This window comes from Melospiza melodia, chromosome 4 (genome assembly GCF_035770615.1).
Source record: "Melospiza melodia melodia isolate bMelMel2 chromosome 4, bMelMel2.pri, whole genome shotgun sequence".
NCBI lineage: Eukaryota > Metazoa > Chordata > Aves > Passeriformes > Passerellidae > Melospiza > Melospiza melodia.
Genome location: NC_086197.1, coordinates 1826007 through 1853356, shown reverse-complemented (window position 1 = coordinate 1853356; position 27350 = coordinate 1826007). Strand labels below are relative to the sequence as shown.

The 27350-nt window shown below is 34.8% G+C and overlaps 1 protein-coding gene across 1 annotated transcript in view; it reads left to right on the top strand.

Annotated features, from left to right (window-relative positions):
* The first annotated feature begins 246 nt into the window (after positions 1 to 246).
* LRGUK (leucine rich repeats and guanylate kinase domain containing) overlaps positions 247 to 27350 on the top strand; it is a 42125-nt gene continuing 15021 nt past the window's right edge. Inside the window, exons 1-12 of the mRNA XM_063155773.1 lie at positions 247 to 426; positions 2220 to 2327; positions 3758 to 3839; positions 6114 to 6214; positions 6592 to 6673; positions 8446 to 8570; positions 14304 to 14447; positions 18198 to 18278; positions 18865 to 18951; positions 20734 to 20840; positions 23441 to 23560; positions 27187 to 27283. Of these exons, the coding sequence (XP_063011843.1) occupies positions 247 to 426; positions 2220 to 2327; positions 3758 to 3839; positions 6114 to 6214; positions 6592 to 6673; positions 8446 to 8570; positions 14304 to 14447; positions 18198 to 18278; positions 18865 to 18951; positions 20734 to 20840; positions 23441 to 23560; positions 27187 to 27283 (1314 nt within the window). The remainder of the gene's footprint in view (positions 427 to 2219; positions 2328 to 3757; positions 3840 to 6113; positions 6215 to 6591; positions 6674 to 8445; positions 8571 to 14303; positions 14448 to 18197; positions 18279 to 18864; positions 18952 to 20733; positions 20841 to 23440; positions 23561 to 27186; positions 27284 to 27350) is intronic.

Genomic DNA, 27350 nt, shown 5'->3' with positions numbered 1-27350 from the left:
TAAAATAGGCATTTTTCACAATAACGCGGGAGCGAGGCTAAGGGCTCCCTGAGGGAGGCGAACTACAACTCCCATGCTGCCCCGCTGCACGCTCTGCGCTCCTATTGGCTGGCGGGGCGGTTGGAGCCAATCACCGGTGCTTCCCGTTTCCATAGCAACGCGTAAACAAATGGCGGCGGCCTGGGCTGAGCAGGGACGGCGCCGATAGCGGAGTTTCCTCCGTCTCCTCTCTCCTTATCACAGCTCATGGCAGGCGGCGAGGAGAACGGCACAGAAAGCAGCCCCGGGGAGCCGCTTCCCCCTCCTGAGGAGCCGCCGCAGGCGCTCGCTGAGGAGTTACTCCAGGAGAAGCCCCGGCCCGGCGCCCCTCACGGCGAGGATGAGCCGGAGGAGGAGGGCGAGGAGGAAGAGTCGGAGCGCTCAGAGGTTCGGCCCAGGGCTGTGTGGGGAGGGGTGTGGGCATGGGAGGGAGCTGTTCTTTCCCCCCTCGGTGCGGATTTCGGGGGAAGAAGGGCGGCACCTCCGATTTCTGCCTTTTTTAGGGTCCCTCCCTTCGCCGTGGTGTCCGGGGTCCTCATGGATTGTGTCTCTCTCTCTCTCAAAATCAATTAGATTGGGAAAAAAAACTTTGAAAATTGTCAGTTCCAGCCATTAACCCAGCACTGCCAAGTGCTCCTGGCCATATAAGATTAAGGGTAAACTGCCTGGCAAATATATGGCCAAATTAACCCAATTTCCTGCTTAAATTCCCAGCCTGAGCTTCAATAAACCCCATGGACACGTGGGAATTTTCTCTCCCTGCCCTGCCCAGATTTAAATCCCAACACCACAAAATATCACCTCATATTTTGCCCTGTGGAAATTATTCTGTGCTCTCCCTCGCTATAACATGTAGGTGCTCTAATGAAATTATTCTGTTCTTTATCTTGGTCTCTGTTGGATTAAGCTGTTTTCTGAGCTAGAGATGGGGCAGCTCAGAGATGTTTTAAAAACTTTTATTCCATTTTCAGTCTCACGTGAAGGATGAGACAATGCAGATGTTATAATTCACACCATCACAATCAGAAGCCAATTATTTCCTAATCACCAGACATTATAAGTGTTTCTTGGCCTATCAGCTTTTGTTACATTATGTTGTAGATGCTTTAAAGCCAATCATCTAAAATTACCCCTGATGGGTCCCATCTTTCACAGTTCTCTTTCTCCAAAGGATCCAACAATCTCCAACCACATTCCAAAGCAGCAAAACACAGGAGAAGCAAATGATATTGTTTTCCTTTTTCTCTGAGGCCTCTCATCTTCCCAGGAGAAGAAATCCTGGGCAAAGGGATTTTCCAGAAAATATGAATGTGACACAGATGAGGGAAGAGATGAGAATCTGACTCCATGTTTCAGAAGGCTGATTTACTATTTTCTGATCTATATTATATTAAAAGAAAATTATATACTAAAACTATACTAAAGAGTACAGAAAGGATACAGACAGAAGGCTTAATAAGATAATAATGAAAAACTCATGACTGGCTCCTCAGAGACCCACACAGCCTGACCATAATTGGTCATTAATTAAAACAATTCCCATGAAACCAATGGAACAATCACCTGTTGGATAAACAATCTCCAACCACATTCCAAAGCAGCAAAACACAGCAGAAGCAAATGAGAGAATATTGTTTTCCTTTATCTCTGAGGCTTCTCAGGAGAGGATTCCTGGGCAAAGAGGATTTTTCCAGAAAATATGACAATGACACAGACAAGGGAAGAGATGAGAGTCTTGGCTCCATGTTCTCAGAAGGCTGATTTATTATTTTATGATACAATTATGTTAAAAGAAAATTATACACTAAAACTACACTAAAGAAAGAGAAGGGGTTTCATCAGAACACTAGCAAAGAATGAATAACAAAATCTTGTGACTGACCAGAGTCTGACACAGCTGGGCTGTGATTGGTCATTAAGTAAAAACAATTCACATGCTGGGTAAACAATTCTCCAAATCACATTCCAAAGTACCAAAACATGGAGACGCTGAAGCTTCCCAGCTTCCCAGGAGGAAAGATCCTGGCAAAAGGAATTTTTGATAAAATATCCCGGTGACAGAGGACTTTTATCAACCCTGTTCCCACCTGAACCCCAGCAGCCTCGGGGTTCTCCCAGTGGGAATTTCCCCTCATAAATCTCCTCTAAATCCACTTTTTCTCTTTTCCTGGTGTTTTCAGGGTCACTTGCAGGAGGTGTTGGATGAAGACACGGCCGCTGAGGGGCTCCACACCTTTGGCCGCTCCGCCCCCGGCACTGAGTACGTTTATCTTCACCTGTCACTGCCAGTGAGTACCAGCAAAAAAACATCATTTTAAGGTGCTTTTCTGCACAAATGTTCCCTTTTTTTGAATATAAAAATAATATATTAAAATATTTTTAATATATTAGAATATAAAAATCAATTATATATAAAATATTAATGTATATATAATATAATATGATACATATAATATAATATGATACATATAATATGATACATATAATATAATATGATACATATAATATAATATAATATAATATAATATAATATAATATAATATAATATAATATAATATAATATAATATAATATATACAATAGTATAAAAATATAAAACCTCAATTATGTGTGAAATAAATATATAGATTTCATATCATATTATATATATAATAGATATAAAAATATAAAAATCAATTATATATTAAAATGTAAATATAGATTTCATACAGTATTATACATATAATAGATATAAACATATAAAAATAAATTATATATAAAAAGATAAATATGTATTTTATATAATATTATATATAAAATAGATAAAAATATAAACATATATTTTATATAATATTAGATATCATAGATATAAAACTATAAACATAAATTATATCTAAAAATAGAATTGCATATTTTGTATGATATTATATATAGAAATAGACATAAAAATATAAAAATAAATTATATATAGAATATAGATATGTATATATCATTATTATATATAATATTATATATATTATATTATTTGCATTTTTTTCAACAGCAAATAGTTGGGAAAAAAAGGCTTGTTAAAAAACAAGATTTTCAAAGGCAGATTTTTGTCGTTGCCTGTTTCATGTTAATGACAATAAAATGGTTATAAAAATAGGGTTTTTGCTAAGATTCACAGTGGCTCCGGCTGACTGTCAGAGTGGTGATTTGTTGGGGGTTTTTTTCATGTATTAGCATCAGCACTGAGATTTTAAAATTATTATTATTTAATTATCATTATATTTCTATAATATAATTATATTTATATTATATTATAATATTAATTACATTTATATTATTTTATATAATATTATATATTGTACATTATATATAATAATATATTATTATGTTTATATTATATTGTAATATTTTTATTATCATTATTATTTTATTATATTTTTTTCCTTATCCAGTCCTTAGGTGTGAAAAATGTATCTTCCTCCTTCAGTCAGCTGGAGGAAAAAAAAGTAGAGGAATGTGCAAATCACCAGGAATGTGGCATTCAGGAAGTTGAAGTGGTTGTGTTGTTTTAAAGTTGAAGTGGTTGTGTTGTTTTAAAGTCTTTTTTTTTGGCATTTTCTCCATTTCTGGCCACTCCACCATCACTTTTTGTAATGTCACCTTGTCCTGCTGCAGCTGGAGGGACTTTGGGTGAGCAGAGTTATTAACCAGTTATTAAAATTGTGATTAAAATCCTTTCCCTTTTCCAGGGTCGTGGGCTGAGTGACATCAGCATTCTCTCCGGATACATTCACCTGCAGAAAATGGAGCTTTCCTCCAATAAAATTAATGGTATGGAGTAAATGAACCACAAATTCCTGCCTTGTGAAGCTGTTGCAGATGAGAAATTCACTGGAGCACGGAGTTTTAGTGTCACAAAGCCTGGCTGACATTTTAATGACAATTTAAACATTGCACAGAGCCAGGCTTGATCTCCTCCAAAATCCCAAAATCTCCACGGCCCATTAAGAGCAGCACATGCAGAGAACATGGAACTCAAATTCTCAGTTTATTACCCCAGCAGATATCAAGGTGAAGGGGTCTGGCATTTTTGGGGTCCCCCAGTTCAAGAAGGAAATTATGGATCTGACTCCATGTTCTTAGAAGTCTAATTTATTCTTGCATTGCATTGCATTGCATTACATTACATTACATTACATTACATTGTATTATATAAAATTATCTAATTATATATATTATATAATTAAATTATATATAATTATATAATATATAATTAGTTAATTTTATAAGATATTTTATATAATATATAATATCTAATTACATATATTAATACATAATTACATTGTATTAATGTAATATAATATAATGTAATAGAATACATTATGTTATATTATATTATATCGTATCACATCGTATTACATTGTATTACATAACATTAAATAATTATATATATTATGTAATTCCATTATATATAATATAGATATTAAATAATTCTATAATCTATTTTATATAATATATAATATATTATATATAATTACATATATTAATGCAGTATTATATTACATTACAATACATTACATTACATTATATTACATTACATTATAGTGTACTATATTATATTATAGTAAAGAATACAGAAAGGATACTTACAGAAGGCTAAAAAGATAATAATGAAAATTTGCCCAAAATCTCCATTGCCCATCAACAGCGGAACATGGAGCTCAAACTCTCAGTTTATCACCCAAAAATAAAATCCCAGCAGACATCAAGGTGAAGGGGTGTGGCAGGAAGGAAATTATGAATCTGACTCCGTGTTCTTAGAAAGCTAATTCACATTACATTCCATTACATTAGATCATATTGTATTATATTATATCCCATTACATTGTATTATATAAAATTATATAATTATATAGAATTATAGAATTAAATTATATATATTTATATAATATGTATAATTAGATAATTTTAAAATATATTTATATAATATATAATTTCATATATTAATACATAATTACATTATATGAATGTAATATAATGTAATGCAATATAATACATTATATTACATTACATTGAATTGCATTACATTACATTGCATTATATTATATTGCATTATATTACATTATGTTGCATTATATTGCATTATATTATATTATATTATATTATATTATATTATATTATATTATATTATATTATATTATATTATATTATATTATATTATATTATATTATATTATATTATATTATATTATATTATATTATATTATATTATATTATATTATATTATGCTATGCAATGCTATACTATAGAATACAGAAAGGATACAGACAGAAGGCTGAAAAATAATAGTGGTATATAATATGATATTATGTAATTATTATATTACATTATGTTGCATTATGTTGCATTATATTATATTATATTATATTATATTATATTATATTATATTATATTATATTATATTATATTATATTATATTATATTATATTATATTATATTATATTATATTACAACATTATATTAGTATATTAAAATTATAATATAATGTAATGTAATGTAATATAATGTAATATAATATAACATAATATAACATAATATAACATAATATAACATAATATAACATAATATAACATAATATAATATAATATAATATAATATAATATAATATAATATAATATAATATAATATAATATAATATAATATAATATAATATAATATAATATAACATAACATAACATAATATAATATAATATAATATAATATAATATAATATAATATAACATAACATAACATAATATATTGTTTTATTGTATTATATTAATATTATAATATATTAATGATATCTAAAAATATAAAAATAAATTCTTGTTTCAAGGCATAATGAAAATTAAATGTCTGACTTGGATATTTATTCTTTATGGTTTATAAACCTTTTTTTCCCCTCTAGGAGAAGGTGTTAATATCTCTGATTTCTGCATTTCAGGCATCACTTTCTGCACATGCAGCTCCAAATTAACTCTTAATTGCTGCAGGATGTAATTATCACATTTTGCTGGGATGATCTTTGCATTCAGGCTCTGCATTTGACATTTTATTTCTTTTCTAGATCTTTCCTGTGTGAGTCACATGCCTTATTTAGTAGAGCTGAATGCTTCCAATAATGAACTGACCACTTATTTCAACTTTAAAGCCCCTAAAAACCTCAGGGTAAGTCTGAAAAAAAATTAAATAAAAAAAATAAAGTTTTAAATTCAAAACCATTTTCTGAATCTAAGTTAGATGTATTCGATCAAGTCAAATTTTGTTCCTTTCTTCTTCTTTTTTTACCTCAATTCACATTTTACTTTTCCATTTTCCTTTCCCAAATCTTTGTGTCTGATTTACTTTTACTTTTACTTTTACTTTTACTTTTACTTTTACTTTTACTTTTACTTTTACTTTTACTTTTACTTTTACTTTTACTTTTACTTTTACTTTCTTCCTCACTGAACCCCTGCATGTGGTGGGAGGGTGGAACAAACCCCCAGCCAGAGTAAATGCTGAAGAAATAACCCCAAATTCCTCTCTTTTTTTTTTTCCTTTAGGAAGTAGATTTTTCACACAATCAAATCCCAAAAATGAAAGATTTATCAGAATACCTCTCACTTACCAAGCTGCTGCTGGATTGTATCCTTTGGGGAATCTTAAATTGGAGGAAAATTGATTTATTTTGCTATTTCTTCAGATAAATACCTGTTTTCTTTGTATTTTCCCCTTCGTGTCAGTTTGTCCTTAGAATTGAGATAAAATTGTAATTCTGGTGCTGAGACTGAGCTTAATTTACTTCAGCATTGATGGTGTTAAAATATAACATACACTATATGAATATATAAAATATAATTATACTTTATGTAATATAATTATATATTACATATTATGTATTATATATTATATATTATATATTTTAAAGATAAAAATTAAATTATATATATTAAAATAAATCTATATATATCTATATAAATCTATCTATATATAAAAGAAATATATATAATAAATATAGTATGTATTATATGCATATATAATATATATTTTATCATATACATATATATTATGTATATTATATAATATATATTATATATGTATATTATTATATTATATTTGTATATAATATATATTATACACAGATATAATGTATATTATATCATATTATGTTATTAAAATAGTTTTTTACTTAAAAAAAAAAATTTATTTGTGTTCTTCCCACTCTACAAAGCATGCAGGTGACACGAAACCTGTCACAAAATGGCACCAAACCACTTTTCTTTTGCAATCCTAATTTTCCATAATGCAGCAAAAACCTCTCTAGCAAAATTTAAAAGGGGAGAAAATTTAAAAAAAAATAAATTGAATATTTGTCTTGTGGAGCTGATGTGTAGTTTTTGGTTTGGTTTTGTGGTGCCTTGGATTTCTTCATTTGGTGAAATGGGGATAAAAATGTTTTCATATACACAGGAGAAACCCCTAAAAAAGAGGAAAATGAGGGCAGGACTGGAAATTCAGAATTCAGTGGCCCCAATCTGTGTCAAACTCTCCTCACCTGGTAGAACAATCAGATTTTTAATCAGATTGTTAATCTGATAAATTGATTTTTAATCTGATTGTTAATCAGATTTTAATCCCCTCTGAAATCTCCTGCAGCAGCAGAAACGTTTCCCATCCCTTTCCCAGTGACAGACTCACCTTTCCTTACCAGTTTAGGCAATTTTGATGCACATTTTCAGGTAATTTTCTTCTTTTTTTGTGCACACCTGAGAGCTTTCCAAAGGGAGGAATTGTCCAACCAGAGAGAGACACAACTTGGCCAAAAAGAAAGGACAAAGCTTTATAGTGAGTCATGAAAAGGCAAAAATTGAATTTATTATTATACAGGGCTGAGCAATTTGCTGCCTCACATTGATGCTTGTGGCCTAAACTTTAATTTTTCTTTATTCAAACTTCTGATTAACTCCAGTCACCGAAGTGTCCCAGAGTTTTACCTGATTTTGGGCAGATCAGGGTCAGGTTCCTCTCACTTCATCCATTTCAAGGAGGAATTGGAGCTGGATTTGTTGTCAAAAGTTCTTTGTTTAGGGAATTTGAGGAGTTCTGGTAATGCTGAGGTTCCCTGAGAGGAATTCTAATTACTTGTGCTGCTGTTTATAACTGTGACGTTAATTTAAAATGCACTTTCTCCTCTCAGGACAGATGGCCAAGACAAACAGGTATAATTTAAACTAAAATAACCCCATAAAATTATAACTTGAATAATTTCTGTAGGAGCAGTAGGATTTAAAGCCCTTCAGGATAAATCCTTCCCTGTCCAGCTCCCCAGCCCATAACCCCAATTTGTTGATTTAGCACCTCATTACTGCTCAGGTTTTGTGTTCAGCTCATGTTTTTCTCCTGAGAGCCGTGCACAGACAATGAGATTGAGGAGATCCGAGGGCTGGAGCAGTGTCACAGCCTGACCCAGCTGGGGCTGTCACACAACAGGCTGGCTGCCATCAGGGGCCTGCACAACCTGCCCATCAGGGTCCTCAACCTGGTAAGGAAAATTCAGTCTGAGGCTTTTCCTGCCTGTCTCTTACCCAGAGAGCAAGACCTTCATGTAAATAATAAATAGAATATTATAAATATGAAGATAATAAATGTAATATATATTATTTTGCATTATATATTATTTTATAGTATATATTTTATTATGTATTATTTGGTACTATATACTATATAATGTCACATAATGTCATATGATATGATATGATATGATATGATATGATATAATATAATATAATATAATATAATATAATATAATATAATATAATATAATATAATATAATATAATATAATATAATATAATATAATATAATATAATATAATATAATATGATATGATATGATATGATATGATATGATATGATATGATATAATATGATATAATATAATATAATATAATATAATATAATATAATATAATATAATATAATATAATATAATATAATATAATATAATATAATATAATATAATATAATATAATATAATATAATATAATATAAGTAATATGTAACGTAGTGTAATATAATATGTAATATAATGTACTGTTATATTATACAATATAGTATAATTTTATAATATAGTATAATTCTATAATATACTATGATGTTATATTATATTGTATTTGATATATATTATATATTATATATTATATATTATATATTATATATTATATATTATATATTATATATTATATATTATATATTATATCCTACATTATATATTGTATATCCTATTATATATCATATTATATATCATATTTTATATCATATTATAACATATACATTATATGTTATATTATATATCATATCTTATAAATAAAATGTTCTGAAAGGAGCTCTAGGAGTAAGAGGAGCTTTTTCCTAAATACTTTTTAAATACTTTGATGCTTTTTTTCTCCAAATTTGAGCCACAGCAAGTCCCTCCTTCACTGTGTGCCCTGAATTCCTGCTTTGTTTAACACTCCACCAGGAATTCCCTTGGGAATCTGCTCTGGCCAAAGTGAGATTGTTAACAGTTAAATCTTATTAAATCTCATTTGGGGTTCTGAGGGGCTGATATCACTATTGATAACACTGCTTGTCTTTGTTAATTAGCCAGGTGGAAGTGATGGAAAGAGATTTTAGCTGAGCATATTCTTTAAAAATTAGAAGTAATTAGAATAAAATGCAGTTGCTACTATTATTATTATTATTGTTGTTGTTGTTGATGATGTTGTTGTTATTATTATCCTTCTTTCTCCTTCTTTCTTTGTTCTTTCTCCCTTCTTTTTCTTCTTTCTTCTTCCTTTTCTTCTTCCTTTTCTTCTTCCTTTTCTTCTTCCTTTTCTTCTTCCTTTTCTTCTTCCTTTTCTTCTTCCTTTTCTTCTTCCTTTTCTTCTTCCTTTTCTTCTTCCTTTTCTTCTTCCTTTTCTTCTTCCTTTTCTTCTTCCTTTTCTTCCTTTTTCCTTCCTTTTTCCTTCCTTTTTCCTTCCTTTTTCCTTCCTTTTTCCTTCCTTTTTCCTTCCTTTTTCCTTCCTTTTTCCATCTTCGTTTCTTCCCCTTTTCTTCTTCTTTCCTTCTTGTTTTCCTTCTTCTTTCCTTCTTCTTTCTTTTCTTCTTCTTTCTTTCTCCTCAGCTTTCTCTCCCCTTGAGCTTTTCTTTTCTAAATTTGAATAGAGCAGAAAGTTCTGACATTTGGGAGGAACACTTCAAAACCTGTAAATTCTGCTTTGCTGTACCAAAAATCCCTTTATTCCACTCATGTTTGCAAAGAAAAAAAAAAAAAAAAAAAGAAATTCCACTCATGTTTGCAAAGGAAAAAAAAATAAAATAGGAAGCACAGCTCTAATGAAATGGACCCTTAGGAATTTTCTGCTTTTAAAGGATCCATCCCCAAATCCCTTTTGTTCCCAGAATTTTCTGTGCACCTCTGGCCCAGCATTTTGCATTTCCAGCTCTGAGCTGTACCTGATTAACCAGAGGGCTAACGAAGCCTCCGTGCTATTAATAACCTAATTAAACATTTAAAAGTCAGGAAAAATGTCAAGGACAGACAACTGGATTAACATTAGAGTCAGCTGCCTTATTTATTTCTACAGTTCCTAAATATGTATTAATAGGAGATGAGGCTTCCAAGCTTTCAGCACAAGGTGAGGCTGATGGAAAAATAAAATTTGCAAGGTTATGGAGGAGGAATCCTGTGGAGAGGCCATCTGGGGATGTGTGGGACAGGGAATTGTTGTCCCTGCTTGGAGTTTGGGCAGAAATGAGTCTCTGGTTTGTGAGGCCCTGAGGAATGGAACCATCTGGAGGCCAGCGAGAAATCAGGGCCTTGTTTGAAAAAACTCTGAGGGTTGGTTCTCAAAAATTTGGGGCCTTTTGTGTGGGCAAGTCTGGAAGAATTGACAGGAAAATTGGGGTTTTTTAATTATTATTTTTTAAACATTTCTGTGCTGTCACTGACAGCGAATGAAGCCTTCACTTGATGTGTGTTAATGTGGATTTATGTGTTCCAGAGAGATTTTGGTATCATATCAGGGAATTATGGAATTGTGGAATGGTTTGGGTGGGAAGGGACCTTCAAGGTCACCCAGTGCCACCCCTGCCATGGCAGGGACACCTCCCACCATCCCAGGCTGCTCCAGCCCCAGTGCCCAACCTTGGCCATTGCAGGGATCAGGGGCAGCCCCAGCTGCTCTGGGAATCCCTTCCCAAAATCCCACCCCAGGCTCCCTCTCCAGGGAATTCCCTCCATTCCCAGCTCTCCCAGCCTGCCATTGGATCCATCCCCACCCCGACTCCTCTCTAGGAAGGGATTTTGGGATCTGGGGGCTTCACTGGGAACCTCAGCACTCCAGGAAGGGTCTCCCTTCCCTTCTCCATCCCCAACTTCCATAAAAATCCCTGGGGATGGATTCTGGGTGTCCCAAATCCCAGAATGGTTTGGGTGGGAAGGGCCCTTCAAGCCCATCCCATTCCAATGCCACCATCCCAGGCTGCTCCAGCCTGGCCTTGGGCACTGCAGGGATCAGGGGCAGCCCCATCTGCTCTGGCAATGCCAGCCCAGGCAGGAATTCCTCATGGCCAAGATGCCACCCATGGCTGCCCTCTGGCAGTGGGAGCCATTCCCTGGGTGCTGTCCCTGCAGGCCTTGTCCCCAGTCCCCCTGCAGCTCTGCTGGAGCCCCTGCAGGCCCTGCCATGTGCTGGGAGCTCTCCCTGGAGCCTTCCCTGCTCCAGGGAACATTCCCAACCCTCAGCCTGTCTCTTCTCTGTCCCACCTTAATTTTTTCATTATTTATTCTGTAATCACAAGTGTAAATGGAGCCATGATTACAGAGGGAAATTCAATGTATTTATGTATATATATTCCATAATTTTCCATGCATCTCTGTGTTCTAAATTTTGAGCTGGATGGTGACAGGAGTGTTCTTGGGCCAACATCAGTTTTTAAAAAATGTTAGAGCTCTTTTTATTGCTGTTGTCTCTTCAAGGTGAGTTGGAGATAAGCTAATCAGGAGAGAGTTGATTCCTTTTTTCCATGAGGAGAAATGTGACACATCAGGATGTGCATGAGGCTAGTGCAGAAAGGTCTATTGGCGACAGTATTCTCCTCAAGAAAAGATCTTCAAATCCAACAAATAATTCTTTTTTTGCCTCACGAATGTTGTTTTCCATAGAAGTTTATTAGCAGAAATTAAACACATCAGGATGTGCATGAGGGTAATGCAGAAAGGCCTATTTGTGACAGGATTCTCCATGAGAAAGGATGCTCAAATCCCACAAATAACTCTCTTTTTTTCCTTCTGGAATTTTATTTGTGAGATTTGAGGATCCTTTCTCATGGAGAATGCTTTAAAAATAGACCTTAATGCATTAGCCTCATGTACATCCTGATGTGTTAAATTCTGCTATACACTTCTATGGAAAACAACATTCCTGAGGGAAAACTGAGTTATTTTCCATAAAGGTATATCTGCAGAAATATAGCAGATCAGGATGTGCATGAGGCTAATGCAGAAAGGCCCAGTTGTGACAGGATTCTCCATGAGAAAGAATCCTCAAATCCAACAAATAACTCTTTTTTTTCCTTCAGAAATGTTGTTTTCCATAGAAGTTTATTAGCAGAAATTAAACACATCAGGATGTGCATGAGGCTAATGCAGAAAGGCCTATTTGTGACAGGATTCTCCACAACAAAAATTCCTCAAATCCAACAGATAATTCCTTTTTTCCCTCAGGAATGTTGTTTTCCATACAGGTATATCTGCAGAAATGTAACACATCAGGATGTGCATGAGGCTAGTGCATCAAGGTCTATTTGTGACAGGATTCTCCACAAGAAAGGATCCTCAAATCCAACAAATAATTCTCTTTTTTTCCTTCTGGAATGTTGTTTTTCATAGAGGTTTATCAGCAGAAATTAACACATCAGGATGGGCATGAGGCCAATGCATTAATCCTATATTTTACAGGAATCTCCATGACAAAAATTCTTCAAATCCAACAAATAATTCTTTTTTTCCCTCATGAACGTTGTTTTTCATAGAGGTTTATCAGCAGAAATGTAACACATCAGGATGTGCATGAGGCTAGTGCATAAAAGCCTATTTTTACAGGATTCTCCACAACAAAAACTCCTCAAATCCCACAAATAACTCTCTTTTTTTCCCTTTTGGAATGTTGTTTGTGGGATTTGAGGATCCTTTCTTGTGGAGAATCCTTTCAAAAATAGGCCTTTCTGCATTAGCCTCATGCACATCCTGATGTATTATATTTCTGCAGATGAACCTCTATGGAAAACAATATTCCTGAGGGATAAAAGGAGTTGTTTTCCATAAGGATATATCTGCAGAAATATAGCACATCAGGATGTGCATGAGGCTAATGCAGAAAAGTCTACTTGTGATAGGATTCTCCACAAGAAAGGATCCTCAAATCCAGACAGATAACTCCTTTTTTTTCCCTCAGGAATGTTGTTTTTAATAGAGGTTTATTAGCAGAAATATAACATATCAGGATGTGCATGAGGCTAATGCAGAAAGGCCTATTTTTGGCAGAATTCTCCACAACAAAAATTCCTCAAATCCAACAAATAACTCCTTTTTTCTCTCAGGAATGTTGTTTTCCATAGAGGTATATCTGCAGAAAGGTGGCACATCAGGATGGGCATGAGGCCAATGCATTAATCCTCTATTTTACAGGATTCTCCATGACAAAAAGTCCTCAAATCCAACAAATAATTCCTTTTTTCCCCTCAGGAATGTTGTTTTCCATAGAGGTTTATCAGCAGAAATGTGACACATCAGGATGTGCATGAGGCTAGTGCAGAAAGGCCTATTTGTGACAGGATTCTCCTCAAGAAAAGATATTCAAAACCAACAAATAATTTTTTCACCTCTGGAATGTTGTTTTCCATAGAAGTTTATCAGCAGAAGTGAAACACATCAGGATGTGCATGAGGCTAATGCAGAAAGGCCTATTTGTGACAGGATTCTCCACAACCAAAATTCCTCAAATCCAAGAAATAACTGTCTTTTTTCCATTCAGGAATGTTCTTTTCAATAGAGGTTTTTCAGCAGGAATGTAACACATCAGGATGTGCATGAGGCTAGTGCATAAAAACCTATTTTTACAGGATTCTCCATGACAAAATCTCCTAAAATCCAAAAAATAACTCCTTTTTTCCCTCAGGAACATTATTTTTAATAGAGGTTTATTTGCAATTTCTCTGCTTTCATTTTTCTTAGAGCTTTAACCAGATTGAGAAGGTGGATGGGCTGAAGAGCTTGAAAAACCTACAGCGTGTGAATCTGTCCAACAACAAAATAAACAGCCTGCAAGGCTTGGAGGAGCACGACCTGCTGGAGGTGATCAACCTGGAGGACAACCAGGTACCAGGCTGGGCTCACCTCCTTCCAACAGCACTGAATAATTTCATTTTTCAACAACAAATTCCTTGAAGGGCTCCAAAAATCCTCCAGCACTGCGAGGAATGATTAGAAAATCTGAATTATTTTCTTTTTGCTATTTCCCACGTTGGTTCCTGGTGTCCTCTCAGCCCTTATTTAATATCTGAGGTGGCTTTCTCTTCTCTCAGGTCCCACTTTGGTGCTCTCACACACTGAGGATTGGGTCAGGCAGGGATGAGTTTGCAGATTTTCCACCTCAGTTATTCCAAAATATCTTTACTTGCCAGGCCTCAGGGGAGGCTGTTAATACCTCCCAGCCCAATTTTATGACCTCAGATTCTTCTGGAAACTTCCTGCAAAACAGAACTGCAAAAGAAAAAAACTCCTAAAAAGTGGATTTTTTCATGCAGCACAATTTTCTGTGCTGGAAACACAATGGCACTATCCAACTCTTTTGAATTTTGAATGCCAAGCCAAATATCCACAATAATTTTGATATTGATCTTCCAGCATCCTTAAGTGAAAAAAAAAATCAATTCATGAATCACTTTGACGTCAAAGACGTGTGAAAATAAAGATAATCTAAGGAAACAAAAATACAAAGCAGCGGTGGAACATTTTCTGTCATTTTTCTCTCCTTGCAAGTGGATTTAATTCAAGTCACTGTGCATTTTTTTTTTTATTCTGCCTGACATTTAAAGGTGCCTCAATTGCAGCAGACAGGAAACTCTCTAATGCTGTGCTTGTTATTAACATTAATAACACCACTTCCAGTGCCTTATTTATTTCCCGCTGTTCTTTACAGCGCAGGAAAAACTCTTGATTTTACCTCATCAAAACTTTGCCTCTTTGAATGATGTCATTGAAATTGTTCAGTGAGTTTTTTGAATGTTATTTTGAACTTTTTATTTTTTAATGTTGCCTTCTGAAGGATGATTTAAAGGGGAGTTTTAATTAATTAACACACGGAGTTAGTTCAGCTCACGACCATTAAGAATTATCTTAAATTCTTGGTTTTTTTACAAAATGGCCCCAACAGGTTCAGCTGCAAGTGTGTAGTTTGTAAATATTCGATGATTTCCAATTGTTGGTGGCTGGAATTCTGGGATTTATTTAAGAAATCCACTTAAATCACATTTAACTTCACCAAAACTGTTCTGGATGGGGTTATTCTTATCTCAAAGTGAATTTAGAGCAGGCTTGGGTTGAGGTTTATGCTTTTAGGGACTTTAAAAGAATTGAGTGTAAATTAGGGAGAATGGAGAATTCTGGAGAATTCTGGAGGCTTTTAGGTTCAGTTGGGCTTTCAGGATTTAAAAGGGGCTATGAAAGAGACAGGAAGAGGATTTTTACATGGGAAAACACAGACAGGAGAAAAGGGAATGGTTCTGCAGTTAAAGAGGAGAGATTGGGATTGGATTTGGGGCTGGAATTCCCAGAGCAGCCCTGGAGCCCTGGCAGTGTCCCCTGGGACAGTGGGAGATGTCCCTGCCCTTGGCACTGGGTGGCTTTGAAGGTTTGAAGATCCTTCCAACCCAACCCTTTCCACAGTGATTCTTTAATTTCATTTTTCAGCAGAAAACCAGGTTGGTTTGGGCCACACAAACCTTGATTAACCCCAATAAACGAGTGCCCAGCTTTCCTTTGTGCACAGCTGAGACCCAAATAGGCTGGAGCCTCTGGATTCCCTCATTCATCCCTCTGGACACATCTAAGGACAAAATTCCTGCTCCTTTTTTAACCAAGGATAACCAAGGACTTTTTAAACCAAGGATAACCAAGGACTTTTTAAACCAAGGATAACCAAGGACTTTTTTAACCAAGTTCTGTAGGATGTACTTGGTTTAAAAAGTCCTTGGTTATCCTTGGTTAAAAAAGGATTTTTGGTTACAAAAGGACCAGGATTTTGGTTTAAAAAGTCCTTTGTTATCCTTGGTTAAAAAAGGACAAGGATTTTGGTTTAAAAATCCTTGGTTAAAAAAGGACCAGGATTTTGGTTAAAAAGGATCAGCATTTTGGTTTCAAAGTCCTTGGTTATCCTTGGTTAAGAAAGAATCGGGATTTTGGTTTCAAAGTCCGTGGTTATCCTTGGTTAAAAAAGGACCAGGATTTTGGTTTAAAAATCCTTGGTTAAAAAAGTACCAGGATTTTGGTTAAAAAGGACCACGATTTTGGTTTCAAAGTCCTTGGTTATCCTTGGTTAAAAAAGGAACAGGATTTTGGTTAAAAAAAGTCCTTGGTTATCCTTGGTTAAAAAAGAATTTTTGGTTTAAAAAGGACCAGGATTTTGGTTTCAAAGTCCTTGGATATCCTTGGTTAAAAAAGGATTTTTGGTTTAAAAAGGACCAGGATTTTGGTTTCAAAGTCCTTGGTTATCCTTGGTTAAAAAAGAATTTTTGGTTAAAAAGGGACCAGGATTTTGGTTAAAAAAGTCCTTGGTTATCCTTGGTTACAAAAGGAACAGTATTTTGGTTTAAAAAGTCCTTGGTTATCCTTGGTTAAAAAAGGATTTTTGGTTAAAAAAGGACCAGGATTTTGGTTTCAAAGTCCTTGGTTATCCTTGGTTAAAAAAGGACCAGGATTTTGGTTTAAAAATCCTTGGTTAAAAAAAGGACCAGAATTTTAGTTTAAAAAGGACCAGGATTTTGGTTTAAAAATCCTTAGTTAAAAAGGACCAGGATTTTGGTTAAAAAAGGACCAGGATTTTGGTTTCAAAGTCCTTGGTTATCCTTGGTTAAAAAAGGATTTTTGATTACAAAAGGACCAGGATTTTGGTTTAAAAAGTCCTTTGTTATCCTTGGTTAAAAAAAGGACCAGGATTTTGGTTAAAAAGGACCAGGATTTTGGTTTAAAAAGTCCTTGATTATCCTTGGTTAAAAAAGGAACAGGATTTTGGTTTCAAAGTCCTTGGTTATCCTTGGTTAAAAAAGGATTTTTTGGTTAAAAAGGACCAGGATTTTGGCTTAAAAATCTTTGGTTAAAAAAGGACCAGGATTTTGGTTTCAAAGTCCCTGGTTATCCTTGGTTAAGAAAGAATCGGGATTTTGGTTTAAAAAGTCCTTGGTTATCCTTGGTTAAAAAAGAAGTTTTGGTTTAAAAAGGACCAGGATTTTCGTTTAAAAAGGACCAGGATTTTGGTTTCAAAGTCCTTGGTTATCCATGGTTAAAAAAGGACCAGGATTTTGATTAAAAAAGGACCAGGATTTTGGTTAAAAAAGTCCTTTGTTATCCTTGGTTAAAAAAGGACCAGAATTTTGGTTTAAAAAGGACCAGGATTTTGGTTTCAAAGTCCTTGTTATCCTTCTTTAAAATAGGATCAGGATTTTTCTCCTTGGATGTGTAGGATGAACTTGAACTTCAGTGACAAGAAACTCTTAGAAGGATTTTTTATTTTTTTTTCTTTAAACTACCCAGCCAGAGCACGAATTTACCTGCAGAATTGCCTCGCTCGAGCACATCAGCACATAAAAAGCCAAAAGTGTCAGGGCTTGACATTTGAAAGAGCTGGAAAATGCAGGTGCTTGGAAATTGCAGCGTGGATTATCCTGCTGCTCCAGCTAACAGCCAAGTCCTCTCCTTTTGTCTGGAAGTGCCTCTCAGTTAACATGTAAACCCCTTTTCTGGTTTAGAATTATGTTTTTTTATGCCCAAATTTGAGGAGCAGGCATTAAAATGTTCATTTTCCCTGCCTGGCTCTCCTGGGTTCTGATCTCTGTTTCTGTCCCTGCTCAGGTGGCTGAGCTGAGCGAGCTCAAATGGATTGAGGATCTGCCTCTCCTGAGGGATTTAAATCTCCTAAAAAACCCTCTGCAGGTAAGAAAGAGCCAAAAATGAGAACAGAAACCCGATGGTTTGAATCCTTTTAGCCTCAGTTTCTGTCTCCAGAAGTGGGCAGGACATTTGTCCTGAGTGATCAAAGAGAATTCTATCCCAACCCTTGTGATTCCTAAATTTTATGTGAATTTTACACTCATTCCCAATGCCAGAAAGAAGAAAAATATTAATAGTTGTTAATTTTTTCTTGTAATTGCCATGTTTTTATTGGTTTTTATGAGGCTGATCTGTCATGACCCACAATAAAATCAGCAGGAAAAATACCTGAAATAGATTATTCCTGATCTTCCATAATCTGAGAGGCTTTTCCTTCTCCTAAGCAAAATCTGATCAAATCACTTTCCATTTTTAAATCCCCATTTTGGCCTTTTGAATATTTTGTTTTCAAACTTTTGAACAACTCAGTTGTAAAGGCTCAGTTTGGGCAGTGTCTTGACACCCATCAGGGTAAAAAACCTTTTATTTTGCAATTTATTAACACAAATTGAATTTTACCTGATTGGAATTCAATACAGGCTGGAGGAAATTTTGTACTTTTTTGACAAAATGGAAATTTTTCCCTCAGGAAAAGGGCAGTTATTGGCTCTCAGCGATTTTCATGCTGCTCCAAGTCACAGATCTGGATCTCAAAAAGGTCACAGTGGAAGAAAAGGTGAGCAAAGATCATTTCATTCTGGAAATTTCCTAAATAAATGATAGAAAATCCAGGCTTGCAGTTGCAGCAAACCTCATCCCCAAAATCCTGCTTGGGTTGGGAACCTTTCCCTGCTGAGAGGATGCAAATAAATGGATAATTAAACCCTGCCTTTGCATCATCCATCCATCCATCCATCCATCCATCCATCCATCCATCCATCCATCCATCCATCATCCATCCATCCATCCATCCATCCATCCATCCATCATCCATCCATCATCCATCATCCATCCATCCATCCATCCATCCATCCATCCATCCATCATCCATCCATCCATCCATCCATCCATCATCCATCCATCATCCATCCATCCATCATCCATCCATCCATCCATCCATCATCCATCCATCCATCCATCCATCCATCCATCCATCCATCCATCATCCATCCATCCATCATCCATCCATCATCCATCCATCATCCATCCATCATCCATCCATCCATCATCCATCCATCCATCCATCATCCATCCATCCATCCATCATCCATCCATCCATCCATCCATCCATCCATCCATCATCCATCCATCATCCATCATCCATCCATCCATCCATCCATCCATCCATCCATCCATCCATCATCCATCCATCCATCCATCATCCATCCATCCATCATCCATCCATCCATCCATCCATCCATCCATCCATCCATCATCCATCCATCCATCATCCATCCATCCATCCATCATCCATCCATCCATCCATCCATCATCCATCCTTCATCCATCCATCCATCCATCCATCCATCATCCATCCATCATCCATCATCCATCCATCATCCATCCATCCATCCATCCATCCATCCATCCATCCATCCATCCATCCATCCATCCATCATCCATCCATCATCCATCCATCCATCCATCCATCCATCCATCCATGATCCATCCATCCATCCATCCATCCATCCATCCATCCATCCATCCATCATCCATCCATCATCCATCCATCCATCCATCCATCCATCCATCCATGATCCATCCATCCATCCATCATCCATCCATCATCCATCCATCGTCCATCCATCCATCCATCATCCATCCATCCATCCATCATCCATCATCCATCCATCCATCATCCATCCATCATCCATCCATCCATCCATCCATCCATCCATCCATCATCCATCCATCCATCCATCCATCATCCATCCATCCATCCATCATCCATCCATCCATCCATCATCCATCCATGCATCCATCCATCATCCATCATCCATCCATCCATCATCCATCCATCATCCATCCATCCATCATCCATCCATCCATCCATCCATCCATCATCCATCCATCATCCATCCATCCATCCATCCATCATCCATCCATCCATCCATCCATCCATCCATCCATCCATCCATCCATCCATCATCCATCCATCCATCATCCATCCATCCATCATCCATCCATCCATCCATCATCCATCCATCCATCCATCCATCCATCCATCCATCCATCATCCATCCATCCATCATCCATCCATCATCCATCCATCATCCATCCATCATCCATCCATCATCCATCCATCCATCCATCATCCATCCATCCATCCATCCATCCATCCATCCATCCATCCTTCCTTCAATCCCCACATTTCTCCTCCCAGCCACGCCCTTGCCAAATCCTGACCCTTCCCCACCCAACCCCATCCTCATTCCCATGATCAGCTCAGACTTTCCCGCCCGTTAACGATTCCATCTCTCCCCCCCTCCTTTTCCCTCTCCCTGAACTTTGGCCCCAGGTGGCTGCTGTGAATAAAGAGGCTCCTCCTCCCGACGTCGTGGCCGCTGAGGACCACCGGACTCAGCTTTTGTACCACTCCCTGCAGCCCCAGAGCGTCCTCAACAGGTGAGTTCCTGTCCCAGCTGCTCCTCCCTCAGCTAAATCAGGATTTTGTCACCTTCTGAGGGACGTTTTTCTGAGGAGAACTCCTGCAGGATTCTGTCGGCAGCCTGGAAAGGAGGCAAAGCTGATTTGGTTCCAATTGATGATGGAACGAAGCTTTTCCTTCACCTCTGAAAGTCTGAGACAGATTGTCCACGCTCCCATCCCTTCCCTCAAGCTCTTGGAGCAGATGGGCATTGGCAGCACAAATGAGAGATCCAAAATTCCTCCCCTTGCCCCAAGGGAAAATCCCTGGAGGCAGCAGAGAGCTGGAAAATTTCTCCTTCCCTTTCTGCCAGCTCCTTCTCTCCTCACTGCTGGCATCCTGTGGGGGTAAAATGATTTTATTTGGGGGTTTGGGGGCACATTTCGTGTTCATAAGGGGAAATTTCAGTGTTTTATTGGAAGGAGGAGATGATTCCATGGCAATCATGGCAGGGACAGGCAGGGGGATGCTCTTTCTGCAGCCTCACCATTCCCAGGTGACTTCTCCCAGTCTCATTTTTCTTCTAAAAAAATGGAATTTTTGCTGCTCTGCAGATGTGTTGTGATATTTGAGGAGTTCTTGGAAAATTCTTCCACATGATGTGGTGGAATATACTATAAATATATGTGTTTATTATTATTATTATTATTATTATTATTATTATTATTATTATTATTATTATTATTATTATTATTATTATTGGAAAATTCTTCCACATGATCTGATGGAATACACTATATTATTATTATTATTATTATTATTATTATTATTATTATTATTATTATTGGAAAATTCTTCCACATGATCTGATGGAATACACTTTATTATTATTATTATTATTATTATTATTATTATTATTATTATTATTATTATTATTATTATTATTATTATTATTATTATTATTATTATTATTGGAAAATTCCTGCACATGATCTGATGGAATACACTATATTATTTTTGGTATTCTTAGTATTATTGATGTTGTTATTATCATTATTATTATTATAGTTATTATTATTGTTGTTGTTATTATTAAATATTTAAATTTACTTTATTAATTTTACTTTATTAATATATTACATATGTATTCAAATATAATTTTTTTTGGCTGCAGCAGGCACTGAGATCAACCTTTGTGCCCCACACCCCATTTTAATTAATTAATTAATTGAGTAACTGTGCTGAATTAATTAATTACTGAGTAACCTGATGGAAAATCCAGGATTCAGTAACTCAGAAATTTGTATTTTTATTGTGACTCTGTTTTCTGGGATCACCCACAACAACCAGGACCCTTCCCAGTAGTGACATAATTTCTTCATTTTGTGCCGTAATTTCTTTATTTTTACCATTTCTTTATTTTTGCAAGGATGGAGATTTCTTAAAACAAACCCACAAAATTGCCTTATTTTCCTTCTTAAAATAAAAAATCCCTAAAGTCACAGATTTATTTTTTATATTTTTTTTTCCAGGGTTGTGTTTAAATATTTGCTTAGTGGATTTTGGATGGATGGAAAGAAGGAATTGTGCACACAAACACAAAAACATCAGCCCAGCCCCAAAAATTGTCAATTGTGCCTGCAATGTTGGCTGGTGCTCAGCTGGAAATCACCCAGAGTCATTAATTTTGCTAATTTTGCTAATGATTATTGCCCTTTCCACCCGAAAATCCTTTTTGGAACCAGACTGGGGGAGTTCATTTGCATCTCTCTTTTTCTCCATCAGGTTTTAATTAATTCTGGGTCAGCGATATCTTCATTATTGCAAATCAAACCTGAAAACAAAGCCGAAAGATTTTCTATTTTCCTGTCCTGCAGGCACAAAACATTGAATTTCCTGTTATTTTCTTCTCTCTTAATTGGTGATTTTTTTCTGTAATTATGTGGTAACACACCAGTGAATATTATGGGTATTTTCCCCTCCTAGAGATGCGGGTGACATCTGAAAATGTGGCCCAGAGTGACAACGGCTACGCGAGGAGCAGAAATTTTATTTTATTTTATTTTTATTTTATTTTATTTTATTTTATTTTATTTTATTTTATTTTATTTTATTTTATTATAATTTTATTATAATTTTATTTTTTATTTTTATTTTATTTTATTTTATTTATTTTTATTTTATTTCTATTTTATTTTTATTTTATTTTATTTTATTTTATTTTATTTTATTTTATTTTACTTTATTTTATTTTATTTTTATTTTATTTTATTTTATTTTTTTTTTATTTTAATTTTATTTTATTTTATTTTACTTTATTTTATTTTTATTTTATTTTATTTTAATTTTATTTTATTTTTATTTTATTTTATTTCATTTCATTTCATTTCATTTCATTTTTATGTCTGTTGGGCCAGGACAGGAGGATTTTTGGTACCTGGCTCTTGAGGAGGAACCCATTCAGAGCATGATTATTTTTCAGATTTTTATGCTCTTTTTACATTTAGACCCCCCTTAATTTTTATGAACCATCTGAGCTGAGTTGAAGGAGTGATAAAATCCCTGCAAAGCTTTCTGAGAAGCTGCTGAAATTTGATTTTTTTTGGTGAATTAATGTGAATTATTTCCTTTTTTGCAGCACTTTGCCCACTTTTGAGGATCCCTACCCCTTGCTGGTGCTGCTGGGCCCTGTGGCCGGGGGCAGGAGGCAACTCGCCCTCAAAATCTGCAGACAATTCAAAACTTTCTTCAGATTTGGGTGAGTTCTGTCCCTGAGGTTGTAAAAACACCAAAGGATCAAGGTTGGAATTGGTGCTGGTTTGGTTTGTGGGGATTTTTGGAAATGAGGTAAAAATAAAAGATTTTGATGTGGTTTTGGGTCTTCTCGAGGCTTGATTGGATGAATTGTTGATGAGAGGAAAGATATTTAAATGATCAATTTTAAAAAAGATAAATTAATAAAAGATAAGATAAATTTTAAAAAGATAAGATAAATTAAATTAAATTAAATTAAATTAAATTAAATTAAATTAAATTAAATTAAATTAAATCACCTTGCTGGTGCTGCTGGGCCCTGTGGCCGGGGACAGGAGGCAACTCGCCCTCAAAATCTGCAGACAATTCAAAACTTTCTTCAGATTCGGGTGAGTTCTGTCCCTGAGGTTATAAAAACACCAAAGGATCAAGGTTGGAATTGGTGCTGGTTTGGTTTGTGGCGATTTTTGGAAATGAGGTAAAAATAAAGAGTTTTGATGTGGTTTTGGGGCTTCTGGAGGCTTGATTGGATGAATTGTTGATGAGAGGAAAGATATTTAAATGATCAATTTTAAAAAAAGGTAAGATAAATTTTAAAAAGATAAGATAAATTAAAAAAGATAAATTAAATTAAATTAAATTAAATTAAATTAAATTAAATTAAATTAAATTAAATTAAATTAAATCACCTTGCTGGTGCTGCTGGGCCCTGTGGCCGGGGACAGGAGGCAACTCGCCCTCAAAATCTGCAGACAATTCAAAACTTTCTTCAGATTTGGGTGAGTTCTGTCCCTGAGGTTATAAAAACACCAAAGGATCAAGGTTGGAATTGGTGCTGGTTTGGTTTGTGGGGATTTTTGGAAATGAGGTAAAAATAAAGAGTTTTGATGTGGTTTTGGGGCTTCTGGAGGCTTGATTGGATGAATTGTTGATGAGAGGAAAGATATTTAAATGATCAATTTAAAAAAAGGTAAGATAAATTAAAAAAAGATGTATAAATTCTTAATTTGGAAGGTGAACAGCAGAGAGAAAATGAAACAAATGAAAATCACAAATCAAAACAGAAATAAACTAAACGAAAACAAAAAATTGAAAATCACAAAGCAAATATAAAACAAACAAATCTAAACTAATGAAACAAACTAATGAAAAAAACAAACCAAAACAGAAATAAACTAAACCAAGGAGAAAAATCTGATTTTCAAACAGAACCAGACCCACAAAATACTTCAGTATTAAATTGTTACCTGCATTAATTAACTGGGGGATTTTTTAGGGATTTTTTTGGGTTTTTTTAGGGATTTTGGGGGGGGTTTTGGGGTTTTGGCCTGGTGGCTGAGGTTTATCCTCATGGAATGACAGGGAGTTCCTTTCCCTGCCTTTTTTCCCAAAGCACAGAATTTAGGAGAAAAATCTGATTTTCAAATAGGCCTGGACTCACTGAATACCTCAATCTCTAATTGTTACCTGCATTAATTATCTTTTTTTAGGGGATTTTGGTGGGATTTTAGTGTTTCATCCTGGTAGCTGAGGTTTATCCTCATGGGATGGCAGGAAATTCTTTTCCCAGCCTTTTCTCCCATTTTAATGGCAAAGCAGAAAAATGGAAAAAAAAAAATCTGATTTTCAAACAGAACCAGACCACAAAATACTTCAGTATTAAATTGTGACCTGCATTAATTAACTGGGGAGGTTGGCTGGATTTTTAGGGATTTTTGGGGATTTTTTAATGAGTTTTTAGTGTTTTGGCCTGGTGGTTGAATTTTGCCCTCATGGGATGACAGGGAATTCCTTTCCCTGCCTTTTCTCCCATTTTAATGGCAAAGCAGAAAAATGGAAAAAAAATCTGATTTTCAAACAGAACCAGACCACAAAATACTTCAGTATTAAATTGTGACCTGCATTAATTAACTGGGGTTTTTTTAGGGATTTTTTGGGGTTTTTTTAGGGATTTTTGGGGGGTTTTTTGGGGTTTTGGCCTGGTGGCTGAGGTTTATCCTCATGGAATGACAGGGAGTTCCTTTCCCTGCCTTTTTTCCCAAAGCAGAATTTAGGAGAAAAATCTGATTTTCAAATAGGCCTGGACTCACTGAATACCTCAATCTCTAATTGTTACCTGCATTAATTATCTGGTTTTGTGGGTTTTTTGGTGGGATTTTAGTGTTTTATCCTGCTGTGAAGCTGAGGTAGCTGAGTTTTTACCTTCCCTCCCTTTATCCCACTTTCCTCCCCACTTTCAGCATTGTTTTCCCCCTCCCCATTACCACCTGTTTAAAAATTGGATTTTTCAGCTCTTTTTTAACCCCACAGTTCATCCCAGCTCCTTTTCCACGTTTAGGATTTGACTTTTTATCATCCCAAGCCTGACAGAACTGGGAAAAATGGATTTAGAATTTGTGAGTCGCAGGCTCTGTGACAGCTCCAGCTCAGGCCGTGCTGGGCTGGGCAGGGATTTACAGCCAAAACACCACTTGAAATTTCATTTTTTTTGTGTATTTATTTATTGGTATTATTTATGGGTTCATCTTTCAAACACCCAGCACTGAGGGCTGTGATTTGCACCTCTTTCTATTTCTCGTATTTCTTTGCTGCTTAAAAAGAAAATTATTTCTATTTTCTCTGCTTTCCCCCACTCCCCACTGCTGTTCCAGAGCTGCTGCAAGGATTGAAACCAAATTAATTCCTTATTTTCTCATAAATCTGTCAGGCCCTGCCACAGCACCAGGAAAGCTTATTTTGGGGAAGAAAATATTTGCATATTTTTATATATGAGAATATTATATAATGTAATGTAAGTTAATATAATATAATATAAATGATAATATATATTTTCTATTATCTGCCAGGCCTTGCAACACCCCCACGAAAGTTTGTTTTGGGGAATAAATTATTTGTATATTTTTATATATTATAATATGATATGATATATTATGATATATTATGATATAATATAATATAATATAATATATAAGTATTATAATATATGTATTGTAATATATATTTTTATATTATCTGCCAGGCCCTGCCACAGCACCAGGAAAGCTTATTTTGGGGAATAAATTATTTGTATATTTTATATATTATAATATGATATAATATTATAATATATATGATATATAAAATATTATGATATATAATATATCATATATATCATATATATAATATATCATATATATAATGTTATAATGTATATTACTATGATATATTATGACATAATGTGATGTAACAATATAATATAATATAATATAATATAATATAATATAATATAATATAATATAATATAATATAATATAATATAATATAAATGATAATATATATTTTATATTATCTGCCAGGCCTTGCAACACCACCAGGAAAGTTTATTTTGGGGAAGAAAATATTTGCATATTTTTATATATTATATTATAATGTAATGTAATATAATATAATGTAAGATATGATATGATATGATATGATATGATATGATATGATATGATATGATATGATATGATATGATATATATTTTTATGTTATCTGCCAGGCCTTGCCACACCACCAGGAAAGCTCATTCCAGGGAAGAAAATATTTGTATATTTTTATATATGAGAATATAATATATATTATAATAAATATTTTTATATTATCTGCCAGGCCCTGCCACACCACCAGGAAAGCTTATTTCGGGGAAGAAAACAGGCTGGATTATCATTTCATTTCTCAAGAAGAATTTGACAAAATGGTGAAAGCAGTGAGTACCTGACTCCTGCCTTGGGGCTTTTTGCTGCTCCCACAGTGAACTCAACTCTCTGCCCAAG